A 22,563-nucleotide genomic window follows, 5' to 3' on the forward strand; every position below is an offset into this window, starting at 1 on the left:
TAATTGTTTAATTGTTCCTATGTGCATTCAATGTCTTAAGTATCATTAGTTTTTGCCTCAGAAAAACCTAAGTGGCTAAGCTCTGAACTGTAGCACTTGCCACTGTGGTTTGTCTCTACCTTAAATTGTGCTAAACCACTGAGACAACAGAAAAGGAAGCAAAGTAGCTCAGGCATCCATTTAGAAGCACACCAGTGGAAACACAGAATTTTTTTCTCAAATTACAGAAGCATGTCTTTATATATATATATATATATATATATATATATATATATATATATATATATATATTTGAAATCTATATTTCATAAATATAAATGATTAGTCATTTAGGTTAAGCTAAAGAGCAACATTGAGGGACAAAAAAAGGCTATGAATTCTGAGGGTATTTATCTATTAAAGTTGATTAACATCTTGGATCAAAAACATGATTAAAAACCTGTAAGTAAACAGCACAAAGAACAATAGATAGAGGAAAGGGAAGGGAGGACAAAGGAGAGGAGGGATAGGGGAAGCACTGGGGACAGATAAAGCAAAGTATATCCCATGCTTTTTATGTTTATATCAAATGAACCTTATTATTACCTGAAACTAAAGAGAATTGATGAAATATGGTTGATTTAAAGAAATTACAGGCAGATTAATTACAAATAGTACTTTATTCTTTCAATGTGCAATAACAATATTTAGAAACCCTAAGGACAAATGCAGACACATTCAACTCTTACCTGTAGGAGACTGTGAATTTAAATCTGTTATCAGTGAATGCATAAAGATTGGGGAGGGCTGGGCCTATGGCAGGGCCATTAATGGAGACCTTACAATGGGTTACAATTTTAATTTAAGATTTATTTTTTGGTAGTGTGTTGCTTACATCTTTGCAAATGAATTTCCCTCAAATTTCACATCCTCTTTCTGAACCATTCCAATAATGGAGAGTCTTGTGTTTGTTAATTATGTTCAATTATAAATATTCTTATAATTATATCCAGATATTTGTTGCAGATTAAGATTTTCTCACTTTAATATTTTATTTTCTGGCTTGTAAAATTCTATTTAAAATTAAATATAAATGGGGGAGTAATTATCATGTTTTTCTTTCTTTCTTAACTTGCGGAAAAATCTTTTACCTTTTATTTATTTATATCATTAATTATATCATTAAACAGACATCTTTCTCATTGAGCTGTATTTATGTTTCCTATGATACTATGGCATTTTACATGATAAAATGTCCCTCTGGCATTTCACTTTCATGATATATTTTTAGGGCTTAGAAAATTTATAGAAAGAATAAAAACACATTTATGATTCTGGAAGTTTTTGTCATTTTGTTTTTCAAAACCATTACATTTAAAATGTATTTTTATTTCAATCTATATTTCTGTGATTCATTCAGTCCTTTACTTCACTTTGTGTATGTTTGCTGCTTAATAATTATGACTTAAGTGTTTCCTTTTGACTTCTACTGTGAACTTCATATTTATAATTCCTCTGTATTCGACCCTGTGGCCAGACAGCTTGAGGCACAGGGCTTTGTTAAATGGCACATTGCTGTTAGACAATGAGGCTGGAATTGTAGATTTTTGATAGGAGAAACTGATCACTGCCTTTTTTTTCCACTAAATTTTATTTGGAGTAATTTTGGATCAACCAAATAGTTGCAAAAATACAGAAAATTTATATAGAATACTCAATTTCCCTTAATATTATTACCTTACATTATTATGGGCATACTTGTGAATGTATGAATTGAACATAGGCACATTTTAATAAGTAAACACCAGATTTTGTTCATATTTCACTAATGTTACCACTATTGTCATTTAGATATACCAGGATTCAATCCAAGAAAATATTTTTTTATTTAAGATTCACATTTCATGATTTAAAATTCTAAACCTTGTTATTGTGAACCATGGAGCAGAACATATTCTCCATGTCAGATTTTTAACACTCATATTATGAATTACTTTCATTTGGGAAAGAAGGGATTGTTTCATCTATATTCAACAATATTTTAGTCATGCAGTTGTATTGCTCTTAGACCACCCACAAAACAAAAGTAGAGAGATAAGATGTCTATAATAATTAGAGAACTTCTGGGCCCTGTCCTCAATTCCCACTCCATTTGTTTCTCATTGCACAATGAGGCAATCTGAAGGAGGCATAGATGCAGGTGGGTCTGAGTCTCTAATAATATAGTCAAGGACTACTAGGAATATTCAAAGTGCAGTGCATTTTAAAATATTATTTCTTCAAGCTAACAAATGTCAGTGTTTTTATGTTTTTGAATTTATCTGATTTCCACAAGAAATTTATTGATAGACATTAAGTCCATTACCAGAGTACAATCAGAGCCTTACAGAACTGTAAGGATTTTAAGTAACCTGATTCATGCCATAGAACAAACAGAAGGATCTGGATTTTAACCCAGATTCACACAATCTTGCACAGAATTTCTCAATTGTTTTCTTTCTTTGTCTTTCCTGATTTGGTCTTAAGCTTAGGTGAACACTGCTAGAGGATGTATTGCTATTCTTTATTATGTAGTAAATGGTTTCCAATTGATCCAATGAACTTTCAGAGTTTCTTTTATATTATTGTTTTCTTTAAAAGGACTAAGAAGTTAAAAATGCAGACATTGGTGGGGAAAGACTTGTGAACCCAATGAAAATTATGGTTTTAAAGTAAGTGAACAAATAAGTATTAATTTACACAAATATATATTAGTTATGAAAAAGTTTTAAATAATTCTGCTTATTCTCAATGGGAGTCACAAAACTCATTTTCATGGTTTTTATACACCTGGCTATTTTCCCCAAATCCTCCTCTTTAAAAAAAATGAATTAATTCATTTAAAGGCCAATTCAGTTAACTTTATTCCCCCTTTTCTAATCAAACACACTACTGGGAGGGGAAATGGGAATATAAAATACAGTAGAATGAATTGGACATAACTTTCTTATGTTCCTATATGAATCATGTACAACCACATAATTTACAACCACAGAATAGGATCCTAATTAGTTAGACTCCATATATGCATGTCAAAATACACTGTACTGTCATGTACATCTGAAAGAACAATTTTTTTAAAAAACTTAATAAATATAAAATAAATAACAATACTAAAAAGTGGCAAATTCACTTCATATTTTTGTTATTTGTTCTAATTATTATACATGACAGTAGAATGCATACTGACACATAGTGTACAATGGAGTATAACTTTCTCATTCCTCTGGCTGTACATTGTGCTGAGTCATGCCAGTAGTGTAATAATACATGTATGATGTATGAAGACTTGAATTGGATGTCATTATACTTTACATAAAAACAGAAATACAAAAATTGTGGTATACATGTGTACTAAGAATTGTAATGCAAAAAAAAATAGTGTTACCTTAGATTAGGTAGAGTTAAGTGAAAGGAGGGGAAGACAGGGGATGTGTGGATAAAAAGATAGTAGACTAAAACAGACATTATTACTTTATGTATGTATGTGACTGTATGACCAATGTGATTCTACAATATGTATACTCAGAAAAATGAGAAATTATATCTATGCATATCAAAGTATATAAGTGCATTCTACTGTCATGTGTAACTAATTAAAACAAATTAAAAAACAATAATAATAATACATGTATGTAGAGTAATAATGTCTGTCTCATTTTACTGTCCTTCCCATTCCTACTTCATATTTATAAAGAAAAAATGAAGGAATAGTCATTATTTTTGAGTGACTCTTAAGGTGCATATTTTTCTATTTCTTTATATAGGTAAAACTGTCACAGGTAATAATTAGCATTCTGCTCTCCACTGTTTCACACCCATTGCAGGCATGGTTAATAAATCACAGTCTTTCCATAGTTTCTGAATGATTCTAAATCCTTTACCCTGGAACTCACTGTTAAATTACCAGTGTCACTTGAAATAAAAACTATTCTGCTTCTTTAACATATGTGTATGCTTTGCTGTCCTCTTATTAAAACTAGGTTATTTTGAAATATTCAAGAATTCATCCCTCCTTCAATTTTATATGACCACTGAAAACTATCTTCAACACATTTTTCAGTTTTGTACTCAGTGATAATAATTAAATAAGCAGTGTTCATAATAGTAATAATATAAGCATAAATAGCCTGGCATGTGGCCACATTCCTGGAATCACAGAGGCTTGAGAGTCTAACAATTTCAAGGATGGCCTCACCAACTTAGCAAGGCTCTAAGCACCTTAGTGAGACTCTGTCTCAAAAAAAAAAAAAAAAAAAAAAAGCACTGAGAATGTGTCTCAGTGGTTAGGCAACACAGGCTTCCATTACTGGTACCAAGAAAAATCAATCAAAACAAAATTGTCATAAATATATGTCAGCTTCATGGTGTGACTTTTAGAAATTAGTCTGATGCTATGTTATTGTATTTGCAGATTTCTATCATCAGTTTTACTTTAACCATTTAAGATAAATCATGAAAAATCAAAGCTTCATAACTGAATTTGTGCTCCTGGGGCTTTCACAGAATCCTGCTGTTCAGAAAATAGTATTTGTTGTGTTTTTGTTGGTCTATATTGCAACTATTGGGGGCAACATGCTGATTGTAGTGACCATACTCTGTAGCCCAGCACTGCTGGGCTCCCCCATGTACTTCTTCTTGGCTGTCCTGTCCTTCCTGGATGCCTGCTTCTCCTCTGTCATCACACCAAAAATGATAGCAGACTCCCTGTACGAGAGGAAAACCATCTCCTATACAGGATGCATGATTCAACTTTTTGCTGAACACTTATTTGCTGGGGCAGAGATGATTATCCTCACAGTCATGGCCTATGACCGCTATGTGGCCATTTGCAAGCCCTTGCACTACTCTTCCATCATGAACTGGAGGCTCTGTGGCATTCTGGTGGGGGTGTCCTGGACAGGGGGCTTCTTGCATGCCATCATACAGATTCTCTTTACTTTCCAGCTGCCCTTCTGTGGACCTAATGTCATTGATCATTTCTTATGTGACCTGTACCCATTACTGGAGCTGGCCTGCACTGACACTCATGTCCAAGGCCTTCTGGTGATCGCTAACAGTGGATTAATTTGCATCATCAACTTTTCCTTATTGCTGGTCTCCTATGGCTTCATCTTGTTCTCCCTGAAAACGCACAGTTCTGAAGGGCGTAGGAAAGCTCTGTCCACCTGTGGATCGCACATTACTGTTGTGGTTTTGTTATTTGTCCCATGCATATTTATATATGCAAGACCTCCTTCTGCCTTCTCTTTTGATAAAGAAGTGGAAGTATTTTACACCATCCTGACTCCCTTACTCAATCCTTTGGTGTATACATTGAGGAACAAAGAAGTAAAAACATCCATGAGGAAATTGTGGAATAGACTGTTGGTTGTTTTGCAGAAGAAATGGTGTATTGTAGTATAAAAAATATATAATGCAGAGTGTAAAAAACTTAGTACTAATTTAGACAAACACTTTGTCTGGCATATGCCTCATATGGAAAGAGATTACATAATTCTGAGGAGAAATTACACTATGTGGAGCAGTGAAAACTTATACTTTAATTGAAGATCACACTTTGACTTGGAGTTGCCTCTCAGTATTCTCATACATAAATTAAAGACAGTTCAATTTTATGCTTTCTTACATTTATTAAAACTGGAAGGGAATCAGCATATAACAATGAATTTCCATTCATATTACACATTAGAAAACAAAATTTTGTAGGAAAATAATGTTTGAAATTAGGAATTTCAAGTGAAAAGAATATTCTCTCCGATGCAGAAATCCTGGAAGATTGGAATATGGGGCTTTGTATGGCATGTAGAGTGGTGTTTTAGAAAGTTATTTCATGAAATTTGAAACCTCAGGTTCTCATCCTGGATCTCTGCCCCTACAAAATTCTATCACCCAATTGAGTCTGAGCTGTGTAGATCAGTTATAATATATTATAAAATATTTTAAATAAAAGATGTTGAAGCAGAAATTGAAGAAGATTATACTTAAAAGTTATATATTAAATTCAACACACATGCATGCATGCAAACCCATTTCAATAGTGGAAGGCATTAATGAATAATTTGTTTTCCTTGTGCAATCTGGGAAGATTTCTGAGGACATAGTGTTTAAACTGCTGCTATGTCCACAGTAGAAATGGACATTGTGGTGGCGGGAGGATGGCAGAAGCAAGGTTGATGGTGAGTTATGGAGTGATCAGGGAATGTATTCAGGAGGGACAGCAGTTGTTAGTCTGTAAAGTCTATGAGCTTAAGCCCTAGGAGGACAATTGAAAAGGCAGATGGAAGTACAGGCAGCTTTGAAAGTCATGGTGAGAATCACAATCTGAGAACTGCAGCAACTATTTTATTATGTTTATTCATCATTTTTAACTACCCACATTTACTTTTCAAGTGATAGAAAGGAAGTAAAAAGATAGGAGTGATTGGAAAAAGTGAGAATTGGTAATACATGAATTTTCTCCTTCTTCAAAGAAAAAAATAATCATCTCAATAAAAGCCTGTGAGGATCTACTTAAAGGATTTTAGGATTGACCATTATCATAATGGGAATTATGAAATCTCAGCATGAATATTTGGTCAGTACGTTCCAATGATTTTCACAATGAAAACCAAGATTATCTCACCCAAAGTGAGAGAGATTTTGTTTGCCATTAACTGTATGCAACAATTAATATAGAATTGTTAAGTAAAAAATAGTGTACAAAACTTGTTTTCTGTTTTTGAAAATGTAAAATGATACTCTTAAAACTAAGGAAAGATGTTTAGTCTTTTTACACCCACAGATAACACTTGATAGTAACCTTTCTGAGTCTTCAATGAGAAACAACTTGGCAAGTCCAAAGCCACGGATCAATGGTACTTTGGAAGCACTTCATGCCAGCATTTATTTTATGGGGACAACCATGAGGCAGCTTAAATATTTTGGACTGAGTTACTAAATGCAGGGGGAAAAAAAAAGATGCTCTCTTGGGTAGGTGTCTGGCATCTGAAAAAGAGTAGATTATTTATTATGTATAATCACCAATTCTAGTTGTAGGTAACTTAGGTTAAAAAAAATCAATTAAATAATTCTGGGTAACTTTTCTTCTTTGGTACTGATTTATCCTTGAAAAGCTGCTAACATGTTTTTATGGCTCCAACATTTATACTTGCTAAAAGAAAAGTTATCCAAATTTTATAACCTTGCATTTATGGCCTCCTACTAAGAGGATAACTTGTTCCAGGTTTTATTATTGTTTTCATTGTATGACTATAACAGTGAAATTTGGATAACTGAAAATTTCAAATTGAATTTTTTGCCCAAAAAAAGAGTTTTTATTCTTATTTCCATCATAGCTTTGTTTCTTTTTTTGTCATTACAAACACTTTCACTCCTCATATTTTCATCTGTAGATACCAATATTTTCCACAACCCTAAACCTATTTCACTTTTATTTTATATTTACACCAATCTTCAAGATGCTACTCACATTAAATTTATTTTATTTTTTGTAATTATTAAAGTTATTTTGATCTATCATTTGTACCTCTTATTATTGTGAAAAAAAAAAACTAGGATGATCTATGGTACTAACTTAATTGTGTCACTCAGCAAAGGAACTTCATGTTTTAAAGCAGTTGTACAAATATCTTCATTATAAGTAAGTGAACAATTGAAATTCACATTTTTGAACAGTGAAATTCACCTCTTGGAAAGCCAGTGATAATGATCATGATGAATGTAATTGCCCCAATTGCACACAGTGCACAGCCACATCTTGTATATGCTTTGCACATATTGAATTATCTAGATTTCTTAGCATCCCTTAAAGGTGGGTTTTAGAATCATTTTTGTTCTACAAGAGAACATCAAAGGATTTGTTGAATGAAAATCGCTGGTGGGCAGTGGGATATGTTTTGATCAGATGCAGTGTGGCATCAAACTCCATGTTGATCACTGAGATAACACACTTCTCAGTCTGGTTTTGTCTGTGTGTATCAGAATCTAGTTGAGAACCTCATGATATAAATTGAGGTTTTTGTGGTTTTAAATTTCCTGACCACTCTCTCTCTTCCTGTTGATTGCAATGTGTGGCTGCAGGGTTGGGGAAACAGTCTACAAATACCACATTATGGAATGTAGTGATTAAGTCCACAGACTATAGAATTAATGGTCCTTTTAGATTTCAACATTTCTTAAAAAACACTTAAATTATGCACTTTTTTTGTGTTGTGTGAGGAGACATAAAATTAGATACAATGAAATATTTAAATTCTGCAATAACAGCAAATTGTTGGTGAGGATCCTCCTGAAGCAATTTAAACATCTGTGTTCAAGTTTTCCCCAAAATATCATTTTAAATGCTATGTTCCTTTACCTTAGTTACATCTGCCACACCGTTTTCCAAGTAAATTAAAAAAGGAAAGTTCCTTCAATCTTCTTTGTAAATTTTGCTTTCTTTTAATTATTATTTTATAAGATCAGTTTATGAGAGAAAACTAACAATCAAATAATGCATACCTCTTCACATATTTTATATGAAATATTTTTGTTTCATAAATACTCTTTGCTATAGTTAGGTTTTCCATATAGAGTGATGGATGAATGGTTTATCATAGAATTTTGTGTTTATATTTACTAGATGCCCAGGATTTAACCTGAATACTGAAAGAGACAGTATGTTCTGTGCCCAAATACCCAGTGCTCTATTCCTGAGTATCATGGGAAATGAAAACATCTTCAGATAGAAATCCAAGGTCAGTAAGACAGGAAAACAGAAAACACAACCTTTAATTGCTCGGGACAAAAGTTTTGCAGATACATGAGCAAGTTAAAAAAAAAACACAGAATTGTGTTTTGGCATATCATGCTGATGGAAAATTTCTCCCTGGGGAAAACCAAAGAGTAATTCTACAAGTTCATGACCTCTGAGGGAAGATTCTTTAAAGTCTACATGGAAATCCAGGAGGAAATGTTACTCATTTCTTTTTCTCTCTTTTACTTTGTTTATGAGACCACTTGGAGGAGCAATGGGGACATTCTCTACCTTGACTGTCACAGGAGCTCTTCCTCTTTCTTAGGTATAAAGACTTGGATATGGACATCATGTTTTGCAGGTCACTGAGCAAATGTTTCTCCATAGAGTTCGCCATCACTAGAATTTTTTAAAAGAACTGACACACGGTGAGATTTATGATTTGGATTTTCATGGATGTTTGCAAATTAAGGTGCAGTGCTTACAATTGTGCTTGATGTGGTAGTGCTTAGAGCAGGGCACAGGATCAATATGTCAATAACTGTGCATTTGGTATAACTGCATGACCTTTAGGACTTCAGGCATGTTGAATGAATATTATAAGATTAGCAAGGTCAAGGGATGTTGAAGTCAATAAATAATACATAAGGAGCACACAGTACATAGTTGACACAGGATAAATGTACAATGAACAGTGGCTCTTGGAGTGCATCTTATTTTTGGAGGGAGAGTTTTGTTATATTGATAAAACCAACTCTGATGAAATAAGACCCATTTTCAGGCATTTATCTTCAATATAAATTCAAACACTTAGAAACACATCAAATGCATATTTTTGAGTGGGTGTAGTAGGGGAGAATTTCTATTTCATTGAGTGAACTACAAAAAGATATGAAATATTTCTCCAAATATGTAGATCTTTACGCATACTTATTATTTTTTTCTTTATTCATTTTAATGGACACATAATGATTGTACATATTTATGGGAACAGTTTGATTAAGCAAAGTAATCAGCATTGCCTGTCACCTCAAATATGTATTATGTTTTTGACTTAGGAAAACACAAAATCATCACTACCAGTTTTTTAGAAATACACAGTCAATTGGTTTCAACTCTGGTTATCCTAAAGTAGGAGATATGCTGCCTATTTTAGAACACTGCAGCTCTCCTCCCACCCCACTTTTCCCAGCCTTTAGGAACCATGGTTCTTCTCTTTAGTTCTGTGAGATCTGCTTATTTAGCTTCCACTTAAAAGTAACAACAGGTCATTTGCCTGCTAATGTTTGCATTATTGTAATGTTTTAGATTAAAAGGTAGTCTTTTCAGACATTTTAGAAAAAGTACTGACATATTAATCTAGTAAAGATAATTCTTGCAGTTACAGTCACAGGTCATAGATATAGAATGTAACATTCATTATTTCCACAACACACTACTAAAAAGTCCAGGGATAAACATTAAGCCTAAAAAAGAGTGACTAAGCCACAGAATGGAGTCTTTAGGTTTAATTGTTTAATTGTTCCTATGTGCATTTGATATTATAAGTAGCATTAGTTTTTTGCCTCAGAATTATTCAGAAAAATCTATGTGGCTAAGCTCTGAACTGTAGCACTTGCCACTGTGGTTTGTCTCTACCTTAAATTGTGCTAAACCACTGAAACAACAGAAAAGGAAGCAAGGTAGCTCAGGCATCCGTTTGGAAGCACACCAGTGGTTGTATTATATTGTTGTATTGTATCCAGATATTTATTACAGAATTTTTTTCTCAAATTACAGAAGCATGTCGTGTGTGTGTGTGTGTGTGTGTGTGTGTATGTATGTATGATCTGTATCTACATCTCTTTATATATATATACACATATATATATATTTAAAATATATATGTCATAAGTATAAATGATTAAACATTTAAGTTAAGCTAAAGAGCAACATTGAGGGACAAAAAAAAGGCTATGAATTCTGAGGGAATTTATCTACTATTGTTGATTAACATCCTGGGTCAAAAATATGGTTAAAAAACCTGTAAGTAAACAGCACAAAGAACAATAGAGTAGAGGCAAGGGAAGGGAGGACAAAGGAGAGGAGGGGAAGGGGAAGAACTGGGGACAAATAAAGCAAAGTATATCCCATGCTTTTTATGTTTATATCAAATGAACCCTATTATTACCTGAAACTAAAAAGAATTGATGAAATATGGTTGATTTAAAGAAATTATAGGCAGGGTAATTACAAATAGTACTTTATTCTTTCAATGTGCAATAACAATATTTAGAAACCATAAGGACAAATGCAGTCACTTTCAACTTCTACCTGTAGGAGATTGTGAATTTAAATCTGTCTTCAGTAAATGCATAAAGATTGGGGAGGGTTGGGCCTGTGGCAGGGCCATTAATGGAGACCTTACAATGGATTGCAAATTTAAATTAAGATTAATGTTTTTGGTAGTGTGTTGCTTCCATCTTTGCAAATGAATTTCCCTCTAATCTCACATCCTCTTTCTGAACCATTCCAATAATGGAGAGTCTTGTGTTTGTTAATTATGTTCAATTATAAATATTCTTATAATTGTATTCATCTATGTATTGCAGATTAAGTTTTCTCACTGTAATATTGTATTTTCTGGCTTGTAAAATACTATTTAAAATATTAATACAAGTTAAGGAGTAATTATTATATTTTTGTTTCTTTCTTGACTTGCTGCAAAATCTTTTACCTTTATTTCTTTATATAATTAATTGTATCATTAAATACACATCTTTCTCATTGAGCTGTATTTATGTTTCCTATGATACTACAGCATTTTACATGATAAAATGTCCCTCTGTCATTTAAGTTTCATAATATTTTTTCAGGTTTAGAAAATTTGTAGAAAGAATAAAAACACATTTATGATTCTGGAAATGAATCTAGAAGTTTTTGTGAATTTTTTTTCAAAACCATTACATTTAAAAAGTATTTTTATTACAATCAATATTTTTGTGATTCATTCAGTCCTTTACTTCCCTTTGTGTATGTTTGTGCTGCTTAAATATTATGACATAAGTGTTTCTTATACTCTTTTTGACTTCTACTGTGAACTTCATATTTATAATTCCTCTGTATTTGTCACTGTGGTCAGGCAGCTTGAGGCACAGGGCTTTGTTAAATGGCACATCGCTGTTAGACAATGAGGCTGGAATTCTAGATTTTTGATAGGAGAAACTGATCACTGCCTTTTTTCCTATTAAATTTTATTTGGAGTAATTTTGGATCAACCAAAAATTTGCAAAAATACAGAAAATTTATATAGAATATCAATTTCCCTTAATATTATTACCTTACATTATTATGGGTGCATTTGTCATTGTATGACATGAATATAAATGCATTTTTATAAGTAAACACCAGATTTTGTTCATATTTCACTAATTTTGCCACTATTGTCATTTAGATACCCCAGGATTCAATCTAAGACAATATATTTTATTTAAGATAAGTAACATTTAATGATTTAATATTCTAAACCTTGTAATTGTGAACCATGGAGCAGAGCATATTCTCTATGTTAGATTTTTAACACTAATATTAAGAATTACTTTCATTTGGGAAAGAGGGGATTGTTTCATTTACATTAAACAACATTTTAGTCATGCAATGGTTTTGCTCTTAGACCACTCAGAAAACAGAAGTGTAGAGATAAGATGTCTGTAATTATTAGATGACTTTAGGGTCCTGTCTTCAACTTCCCACTCCATTGGTTCCTGTTGCACAATGAAGCAATCTGAAGAAGGCGTGGATACAGGTGGGTCTGAGTCCACAATAACATAGTCAGGGGCTACTGGAGATATTTAAAAGTACAGTGCATTTAAAAATATTATTTCTTCAGTGCTAATGAACATGAGTGTTTTTATGTATATGACTTTACCTGATTTACACAAGAAACCTATGTGTAGACATTACACCCATAAGTACCAGAGGTACAAGTAGACAGAATTTTAAGGATTTTAAGTAACCTGATCCATGCTATAGAATAAAGAGAAGGATCTGGATTTGAACCCATATCCACTGATGTTCTCACTCATTTTCTTTCTTTGACTTTCTTGCTTTGGTGCTAGGCTAAGATGAATAGTGCTGAATGATGTATTGCTATTCTTTATTCTGTAATAAGTGTTTTCTACCTGATCCAATGAACTTACAGATGCTCTTTTATGTTGTTGCTTTCTTTTAAGTGGCTATGAAGTTCACAATATAGACATTGGTCAGGAAAGACCTGAGAACTCAATGGAAATGATTGTTTTAAAGTATGTGAACAAATAAGTATTAATTTACATAAATATATATTAGTTATGTAAAAATTTTAAATTGTTTCTGGGAGTCATAAAAATCATTTTTTTTATTCTCACATGAACCCATTATATTTCTATTAGCCTTTTTAAAATACATATATATGTAGAAAATGTAATATGGACACACACATATGCTATTTCACTGATTGATTTTTATTATACATACAGGTGAGGACATATCATTCTTTGAAGCTCTGTCTGTCTGTGGACTGTGGTATCAATAGTTCAAGTAACTATGTGGATGCTTCATGGAAGAGCATTCTGCAAACAAGTCAACTGGTTTCTTTAAGTGAGTATATAATAACTACAATTGGTTAGTTTGTAACCAATTTGTAACCTTATGATGGTCATCATAAGCAACATTTCCACCCTTTCAAATTTGACCCTCATGATAACCCCTGGAGATGAGCAGGTAAGCTATAAATGAATATCTCCATCTGACAATAAGAAAGTCTCAACAATTTGAAACATTCATCTTGAGTTATACTTGATCAGAGTAGGTCATGTAAGCATTGGCAAATGATTGATTAAGCCTTTAGACTATGGCTGACAGCTAACCTGTTCTCTTCCTTATCTACGTGGTTGCTGCTGGTTTGCATGTTTAGAGGATCAGATGTAGATTCTCATTACTCATCATTTGTTGTATTTCCTTTATCAAGGTGCTTCATTGAAACATGAACAAAGAATCAGAGGCTTTAAGCTTTACAAGTGGATAGAAATTCTAGAAAGATCAGCCTGCATTGAAGTCTCTGATAGAAAATACAAATTCCATCATTTCCTTGTTGATCCAGTGGAAATGCCTTGGATGTGAGGGCAGAGGTGCTGTGTGTGACATCCCATGTCAAGCATCTTCTGTTTGCTTGAACTTACTTTCTTTAAACTTGAGTTTCCCATTAGTAAAATTAAGATAATAACACTTAAACCAGATTAGCTCTGAGACAGTGAGCCCTGAGCTATGGCTGGCCTTGATTACTTGACGTTGTTCTTAGTGATAATATTTCAATAGGTAGTACTCATACAATAATAAAAGTTTCATGAGGACTATAGCATCTGGGCATACTCCTCTAATTTCAGAAGCTCAAGAAGCTCAGCCAGGTGGGTCATAATTTCAAAGCTGGCCTCACCAACTTAGCAAGGCCCTAAGCAACTTAGTGAGACTTCTCAAAATAAAAAATAATAACAACTGGGAGTGTGTCTCAGTGGTTAGCAACACAGGCTTCCATTACTGGTACCAAAAATTCAAAACAAAAAACAAAACTGTCATAAGTACATATCAGCTTTTTGGTTTTACTTTTAAAAACTAGTCTGATTTTTTTTTAAATTATACTTGCAGATTTCTATCATCAGTTTTACTCTATTTCAAGAGAAATCATGACAAACCAAAGCTTTATAACTGAATTTGTCCTCCTTGGGTTTTCACAGAATCCTACTGTTCAGAAAATAGTATTCATTGTGTTTTTGTTGGTCTACATTGCAACAATTGCAGGCAACATGCTGATTGTAGTGACCATCCTCTGTAGCCCTGCACTGCTGGGCTCCCCCATGTACTTCTTCTTGGCTGTCCTGTCCTTCCTGGATGCCTGCTTCTCCTCTGTCATCACACCAAAAATGATTGCAGACTCCTTGTACAAGAGGAAAACCATCTCCTTTACAGGATGCATGATTCAACTTTTTGCTGAGCACTTCCTCGGTGGAGCAGAGATGATTACCCTCACAGCCATGGCCTATGACCACTATGTGGCCATTTGCAAGCCCTTGCACTACTCTTCCATCATGAACTGGAGGCTCTGTGGCATCCTGGTGGGGGTGTCCTGGACAGGGGGCTTCTTGCATGCCATCATACAGATTCTCTTTACTTTCCAGCTGCCCTTCTGTGGACCTAACATCATTGATCATTTCATGTGTGACCTGTACCCATTACTGGAGCTGGCCTGCACTGACACACATGTCCTAGGTCTTCTGGTGTTTGCCAGCAGTGGGTTACTCTGTATCATCAACCTCTCCTTATTGCTTGTTTCCTATGGTATCATCTTGTTCTCCCTGAGAACACACAGTGCTGAGGGGCGTAGGAAAGCTCTGTCCACCTGTGGATCTCACATTGCTGTTGTGGTTTTGTTATTTGTCCCATGCATATTTATATATGCAAGACCTCCTTCTGCCTTCTCTTTTGATAAAGAAGTGGAAATATTTTACACCATCTTGACTCCATTGCTGAATCCTTTGATTTATACTTTGAGAAATAAGGAAGTGAAAAATGCCATGAGGAAATTATTGAAGACTGTTGTTGATTTATGATAAAAAATAATATATTACAGTTAAAAATACAAAGTATAAAAAACTTAGTATTTATTTAGATAAACACTCAAATACTTTTTTTCATGTTTCTTATATAAAAAGAAATCACATGATTTTAAGGGGAAATTGTACTGCTTGGGGAAGTTAAAACGTTTTCAATTGGAGATCAGACTTTTACTAGGTGTTGCCTACTTAATACTCTCATATGTAACTCAAAGATAGTTCAATTTTATACTTTCTTATGTCTATTAAAACTGTGATTTAAATTGTGAGAATTTTTTCATAAGCTTTGAAGGAAAATAATCTTTGTGAAAGAGAATATTAGAAATTAGGAACATTTCAAGTAAAAAGAACAATTTCTCTGAGCTGAAATCAGTGATTCTGATGTAAAACATCAGGAGTTAGCAAACAGAAAAAATTCAGAAAGAAAAGTTCTCAAGGCACCCACATAATTTCAATTCTTCCTTTTTTTTTTTTTACCATATCTCTGTTTGTATATAAGGTATGTTGACACCAAATTCATTAAGTATTTATGCTTTTTTTTTAAACTACTTATGATTGTTATTTTATCTCTTTATATAATATTACTTGTCTTCAATTTGGTATGCTTTTATTTTTGTATCTATATACACATGTATATATATGTGCATATATGTTTGTATGTTTATCTATATATATCTATTTTCAATATTCATTTTTTGTTGTTGCTAATAATAATAATAATAATAATTTTTAATTTTTTTATTATTAGTTGTTCAAAATATTACAAAGCTCTTGACATATCATATTTCATACATTCCATTCAACTTTTACCATCTGCTACAGTTGAGTCTCTTCTTGAATTTGAGGGATAGAATCTGATTGGCTCAATCCCGCCTATGGGGTGATCTCCTTGGGTCAGGTGGACACCTCATACCAATCAGCTATGGTACAGAAGTTGGAACAATTCCTCATGGAAGTGAGCAACGAGGGTCTTTTATTCTATTACAATCAGAAGCAAATCCTGAGACACCACACTACTATCTGTACTAGTTTAAAGTTAAAGGTATAAGGAGCACACTTTCCTCATGGCCCTGCAGAGGGAATAGAACCCAGAAGAATGAGCTATAAAAGCAGACTGCTGCCATATATAACAAATTAGAATAAAAAATAACTAAGTAAGTAAGTAAATAAATAAATTAATAACATACTACTTAAAGGTTAATGATAAGCCTAAGGAAATTACCACACATTATTTGTGAATGTTAGTTTAAAATTATTATGTCTGTTACACATAACTATATATTTAGATTTGTGACAGCATGTACCCTTTAAAAGTAAAATGCAAAATATGTTAAAAAGAAAGCAGATTTTCAAAAAAAATATTTAATTACAGTTTACTTGGTGATTTTAATTATTGATTTTTATTTCATATACCAAAGTGCAAATAATTCATTTTAGCAATAATCAATAAGAATATCATTCAAATTTATAAACACATTTACTCTCATTACTATATCTGTTAGACTCAGATTGTCAAGTGCCACATGCAGTGAAGTTATTGAGAATTAAATATTTTATTTTTTCCCTAGCAAAAAAAAAAAAAAAAATCACTGATAACATGCCAGAGAGTATTGTTGGCAAAAAAAATAAAAAATAGTAAATTGTCTTTATTTTACTCTATTTAATCTTATAGGCCATCACTAAAGTATAAGAGTATATGATGTTACTTTATTCCTCATGATAGACATGCAAAAAATATGTGTGATTTCATTTATCACTCATGGGAAAAAAAGTCCACAAAAGATTAAACTGTGAATCTGCAATCTCTCCTGGACAATGTGGGTGCCCTGCAGCAGACCAAGAGTGTGACAAGGCTCAGAAATGACAGCATGCTTCTCCTTTGCCTTTCCCTTTCTTCACATCTGCCAGTCTTAAAAGAAGGGGTAGCTTCTTCATGTCCTCTCCCTTCCAAGGTCCTCATATTTCATTTTATTTGTCTCTAAGAATTAGCTCAAGAAATGTGGATTTGCTAGATTAGTTCCATTGCCTTATGAATCTGTAGAGCCAAGATTTGAAATGTAGCTATAGGGTAAAGCACTATTCTGGCCAATGGGTCAGTACCAATTCATGTCTGCTCCATCATATGCTCAAATTCAAACAAGTTTTTTTTATTATTATTATTCTAATGCCTAACATTTTATTGTGTACTCCGTAGATTTATACAAGGAGAAAAATCCACTAATATTCAGCAGGGGGATAAACAAATACTGAAAGACATCTACCAAACTCTTTTCTTTCCCACTAGTTTTTTGAACAACATAATTCAAAATTCTTCCCCAAACAATTGTTGCTTTGGCTTTCCATTTTGTTTTCGATATTGATTAGCTTAGGCATGGTGAGGCTCATTCCAATGCTGAAAAGCTTTTAGGCCATCTAACTGTATGCTGATTATAATTTAACCTGTTAAGGTTTCTGTAGTTATTCAAAGAGTTTTCAGAAACACATTATGTTAATTTAAATGACGTGAATTTAGAAAAAAATGTCTCTGGATATGTGAAAGCAGAAAATACATGTAGAACACGATCCTAATTTTTAAAAATTTGCTCTAATTAATTATACATGACAGTATGTGCACTTTGACACATCATACATAAATGGAATCTAATTTCTCTTTCTTCTGGTTGTCCAAGATGTAGAATCACACTAGTTGTATGGTCATATATGTCCACAGGGTATTAAAGCCTGATTCATTCTACTCTTCTTTCTTCAAAGATCCTAATTTTAAAAACTTTTCAGAAATGACATTTCATGGAATGATTAGCCAGATACATTCTTGATTTTGTCCAATGTCTTGCAGTGGATTTCCCTCTTAAACGACTCTTTGCCTACTATGTGCATCATTACTCACTCTGGCACTTTTGAGTGTTACCCTGATTCCGTTACTCTCTTTCTTCTCTGGCGTTTTGTAAAAATGTAATTCTTTTCACTTTGGCTCTGACTCCTCCCCTTATACTGTAATCATTTAAATTTTTTATCATATCATTTTTCAAATATGCATATAAACTTTACATTCTCTTTGAGCCATGCTGAAGATTGTGTCCATTAGTGCAGTCAGAACATAAGAACAGAATAGTGTTTTTGTTGTTGTTGTTTGCTTTGTTTTTCTCCTCTGTTTCTGATTTCTTGATTTTATATCGGCTCCACCTAGATGGTTGGAGCATGGGGCTTTGTGTGGCATGTGGGGTGGTGTATTAGAGAATCATTTCATAGAATTTGAATACACAGGTTCTCATCCTGGATCTCTGATGCTCCCTACAAAACTCTACCAATTCAGTTTAGCCTTAGCTGTGCACCATGGTTTTAATGTATTGTGAAATATTTTAAATAAAAATTGTTAAAGTAAAAATGAGAGCATGATGTCTTCAAGATTATATGATTTGACAAATATGTGCATGTTTTAATAGTGGAGGACATTAGCAAGTAAGTTACCTGCCTGGTGCAATCTGCAAAGGCTTTTCTGAGGAGAAGGTATTTATACTGGTGCTGTGTCCACAGTAGAAATGGACAGTGGAGGTGAGAGCAGAGGAAGAATTAATGGTGTGAGACAGGGAGTAATCAGGGAATGTATTCAGGAGGAAGAAGAGCTCATGGCACATACACGAGCTCAAGCGCAGGAGGACAAATGGAAAGGCAGATAGTGGTACAGGGAACTTTGAAAGTCATGGTGAGAATCTCAACCAGTGCATGTAAGAACTGTAGGAGCTATTTCATTATGTTTTTTTTTTTTTGGGGGGGGGTACCAGGGATTGAAATCAGGGGCACTCCATCACTGAGCCACATCCATATCCCTTTTTGTATTTTATTTAGAGACAGGGTCTCACTGAGTTGCTTAGTGCATCCCTGTTGCTGAGGTTAGCTTTGAACTCATGATTCTCCTGCCTCAGCCTTCCTAGCCTTCCTAGCCACTGGGATTACAGGTGTATACCACTATGCCTGGCCTGAATCATCATATTTTTAAATGTGTGTGTCTGTGTGTGTGTGTGTGTGTGTGTGTGTTTGTGTGTAGGTGCTTATCCACTGAGCCCTATCTTCAGCCTTTTTTTTTTTTTTTTTTTTTTTTTGAGACAGGGTCTTTCTAAGTTGCTTAAGGCCTCACTAAGTTACTGAGGCTAGCTTTGAATCTGTGATTCTCCTGCCTTAGCCCTCCCAAGCCCTTGGGATTACAGGCATGCACCACTCTGCCCAGTTTACTTTTAAAAAAAAATGACAGAAATGAAGCAAAACATTAAGAGAGGTTGGAAAAAGTAATGAGAATACATAATACCTGAAATTTTTACATGTTTAGAGAAATAAAATAACTATCTCAATGATGCTCTGTGAATACCTACTGAAAGCATTCCAGGATTGGCAACTATCATATTGGAATTTGTGACATTTTAACCTGAATATCTAGTCTTTTTGGTCTATTGATTTTCACAATAAAATAACATGGATATTTCAGCTGAGGGAAAATGTTTAGTTTTCATATACCCCACAGAGAAAATTTGAGAGTTAACTCTTTTAAGTCATTGATAAGAAATAAATTGGCATTGAGGAATCATGTGTGGGATGCCCTGCACACCAGTCTTTATTTTATGAGAACCATCATGAGTCTACTTGTATTTTGCACTGAATTACTAAGTGCAGGAAACAGAAAGATGGAAATTTTCAGTGGGCCTCTTTCTTATGAAAGTGAATAAGCTCTTTGTTAAAGATAACCTTCAGGTCCAATTGTGTGTAATTTAAGTTGTAAAGGACAATAAAATTCAATTAAGTAATTCAGACTTCTGTTTGTTCTCAGATGACTTAATCAAAATTTTATCATGTTTTTATGCCTTCAAATTTTAATGAAAACATAAAAATTTCATAACTTTGCTTTCATGGACTATAGTTAAGAGGATAACTTATTTCCAAGTTTTCCTTCTATAACCTTGGAGTCTGCCTAACTAGAGTTTTCTTGTTTATCTATCTGTCCAAGAAAGCATTTTTATTTTTTCTTTCTTCTCATTTCAATCTTATAAATGCCATGTACTTTTAATTAATTTTTAAATATTTACTAAAGTTATTTGAAGCTGCTTTCATAGCTTCTGAACATTGTGAAAAATTAGGATGATCCATGATAACAATATAACTTATGTCACTCATCAAAGGATTTTCGTGTTTTAAAACCCTTTGTTTGTTTGTTTGTTTTGGTACCAGGGCTGTGGCACCCAACCACTGAGCCACATCCCCAGCCCTATCTTGTATTTATTTAGAGACAGAGTCTCACTGGGTTGCTTAGTGCCTCACTGTTGGTGAAGCTGGCTATGACTTCACAATCCTCCTGCCTCAGCTTCTGCCGCTGGATTACAGGCATATTCCACCACACTCGGCTTAAAACATGTAACTGTATTATTGTTAAGTAAATTGTTGAAATTGACATTTTTGAAAAATAAAAATTAACCCTAAGAAAGCCAGTCCTAATAATCATAATGAATGTAGTTACTCCAATTGTACATAGTGCACAGCCACATCTTCTCTATGCTTTGCACATATTGAATTATCCAGCCTTCCTAGCATACCTTAAAGGTAGTTTCTAGAATCATTTATGTTCTGTAGGTAAAGATCAAGGGCCTGGTTGAATGTCAGATCCTTATTGGGCGGTGGGATGTGGTTTGACAGAAGGTGGCTTCAGACTACATACTGACCACTGAGATAACACATTTCTCAATCTGAGTTTATTTGTATATGTTAGCATCTAGTTGGAAACATGATTATCTAAATTAAAGTTTGCATGGTTTTAAATTATCTGACCCCTCTCTTTCTGCTTGTTGCAGTGTGTGGCTGCAAGGCTGTGGACACATTCAATAAAAATTACATTATGGCAGGCAGTGATTAAAGCCTAAGGAATTCAAGGAATAATGTGGTCAGAATGTGTAGTTTTATCCTTGTACTAAAACATTCTAAAAGTCCAATTTGGCATGAACAAGAAAGGACTCATTGTTCACATTTTTTTTCCATACTCTGATCATTGTATTTATGTCTGTGATCATTATCAAGAAAGTATATGTGAGAGAGTCCCTGGAGGACAGTAATCTTTGCAGCCCAATAAATGATGGGATGTGTAGGGATTCTGACTGTGGAAATATATAGGGAAGCATTCTTCTGGTGAGCAAACTCCTGGGGATAGCAGGCATTCTGTTTCCCACCCTTAGAATGCCCTGCAGTTTCTTCTAGGAGCTAGTAAGATAACTAATACATGTACAATGTCTAGCTGTTGTGGAAATTCCCTGCATGAGGAGGCTCTGTGCTAGAGTCTTATAAGCTTTTAATTTGATATCAGGCACATAACTCCTGGGAATAAAGAAATTATCTTGTTAGACAACCACAATGTTTCACTGAGCCTAAACCTGTCCATATAACAGTAACTTCATACAATCCACTTTCTTGAGAGCTACACAAAGCTCCTAACATTACACATTCCAATTTAGTATGTGTAACTGAGGAATAAGCTGCATAATGTTACTGTCTGTAGCCTGCCTAGTGATACAATGAACAATATGTAATAATGATGCCAATGACCTAAAGTAACCTATTGATATAAATAAAGCTTGGCAGTTTGGCCTCTCTGCCATTCTGTAATCTTTCCTGCCTCTACATCTTTTCTCTGTGTCTCTTTCTATTATCCTTATAGGGATGTCTTGAGTGTGATGAAAAATGCAGTTTAAGAATGGTAGTACAGGAGCTTCAGAGGCATTATTTCAACATAACAGGTTCTGCAGAGAAAAAGAAGAGATGTTTTCTGGACATGATGGAGACATGCCAGCTCAGTAGGAAGAGTGTTCACATTCTCTGATTCATACCTCCTGGTTGCTCACTGTTGTAAATCTTTATCCATAAATCACTACATCTGAAAATGTTTCAAGAGTTTCAAAAATACACTTTTTAGTCCAATTATTTATTATTTTGCACACACTGCTGATTATACAAGGATTATTCTTGTAAGAACATTTGACTGATCCTGCACATCACAAAAGAGGTCTTGATTTTACCATCAATCATTTTTTAATGAATTTATAGCCACCCACTCATTTCCCTCATAATGACAAAACATCTTTTCACAGAAATTGATTAGAAAGTTTTAAAATATGTGTGGATATGTGCCTGTGTTTGAAAAGTGGCCTT

The 22,563-nt window shown here is 33.7% G+C and overlaps 2 protein-coding genes across 2 annotated transcripts; both read left to right on the forward strand.

Moving 5' to 3' along the window:
* The first annotated feature begins 4,473 nt into the window (after positions 1-4,473).
* On the forward strand, positions 4,474-13,894 carry LOC124078350 (olfactory receptor 4C15-like). Its single transcript, XM_046423099.1, has 3 exons — positions 4,474-5,372; positions 5,871-5,929; positions 13,743-13,894. Exons 1-3 carry the CDS (start codon positions 4,474-4,476, stop codon positions 13,892-13,894), a joined length of 1,110 nt encoding a protein of 369 aa, XP_046279055.1.
* Positions 13,895-14,430: 536 nt separating this feature from the next.
* On the forward strand, positions 14,431-15,378 carry LOC124078354 (olfactory receptor 4C15-like). The gene has a single exon (XM_046423106.1). The coding sequence runs from the start codon at positions 14,455-14,457 to the stop codon at positions 15,376-15,378; it is 924 nt and encodes a 307-aa protein (XP_046279062.1). The 5' UTR covers positions 14,431-14,454.
* Positions 15,379-22,563: the final 7,185 nt, after the last annotated feature.

This window comes from Marmota monax, unplaced genomic scaffold, assembly GCF_021218885.2.
Source record: "Marmota monax isolate L192 unplaced genomic scaffold, Marmota_monax_Labrador192_F-V1.1 WCK01_AAM20220418_F8-fsc00441, whole genome shotgun sequence".
NCBI classification, from domain to species: domain Eukaryota; kingdom Metazoa; phylum Chordata; class Mammalia; order Rodentia; family Sciuridae; genus Marmota; species Marmota monax.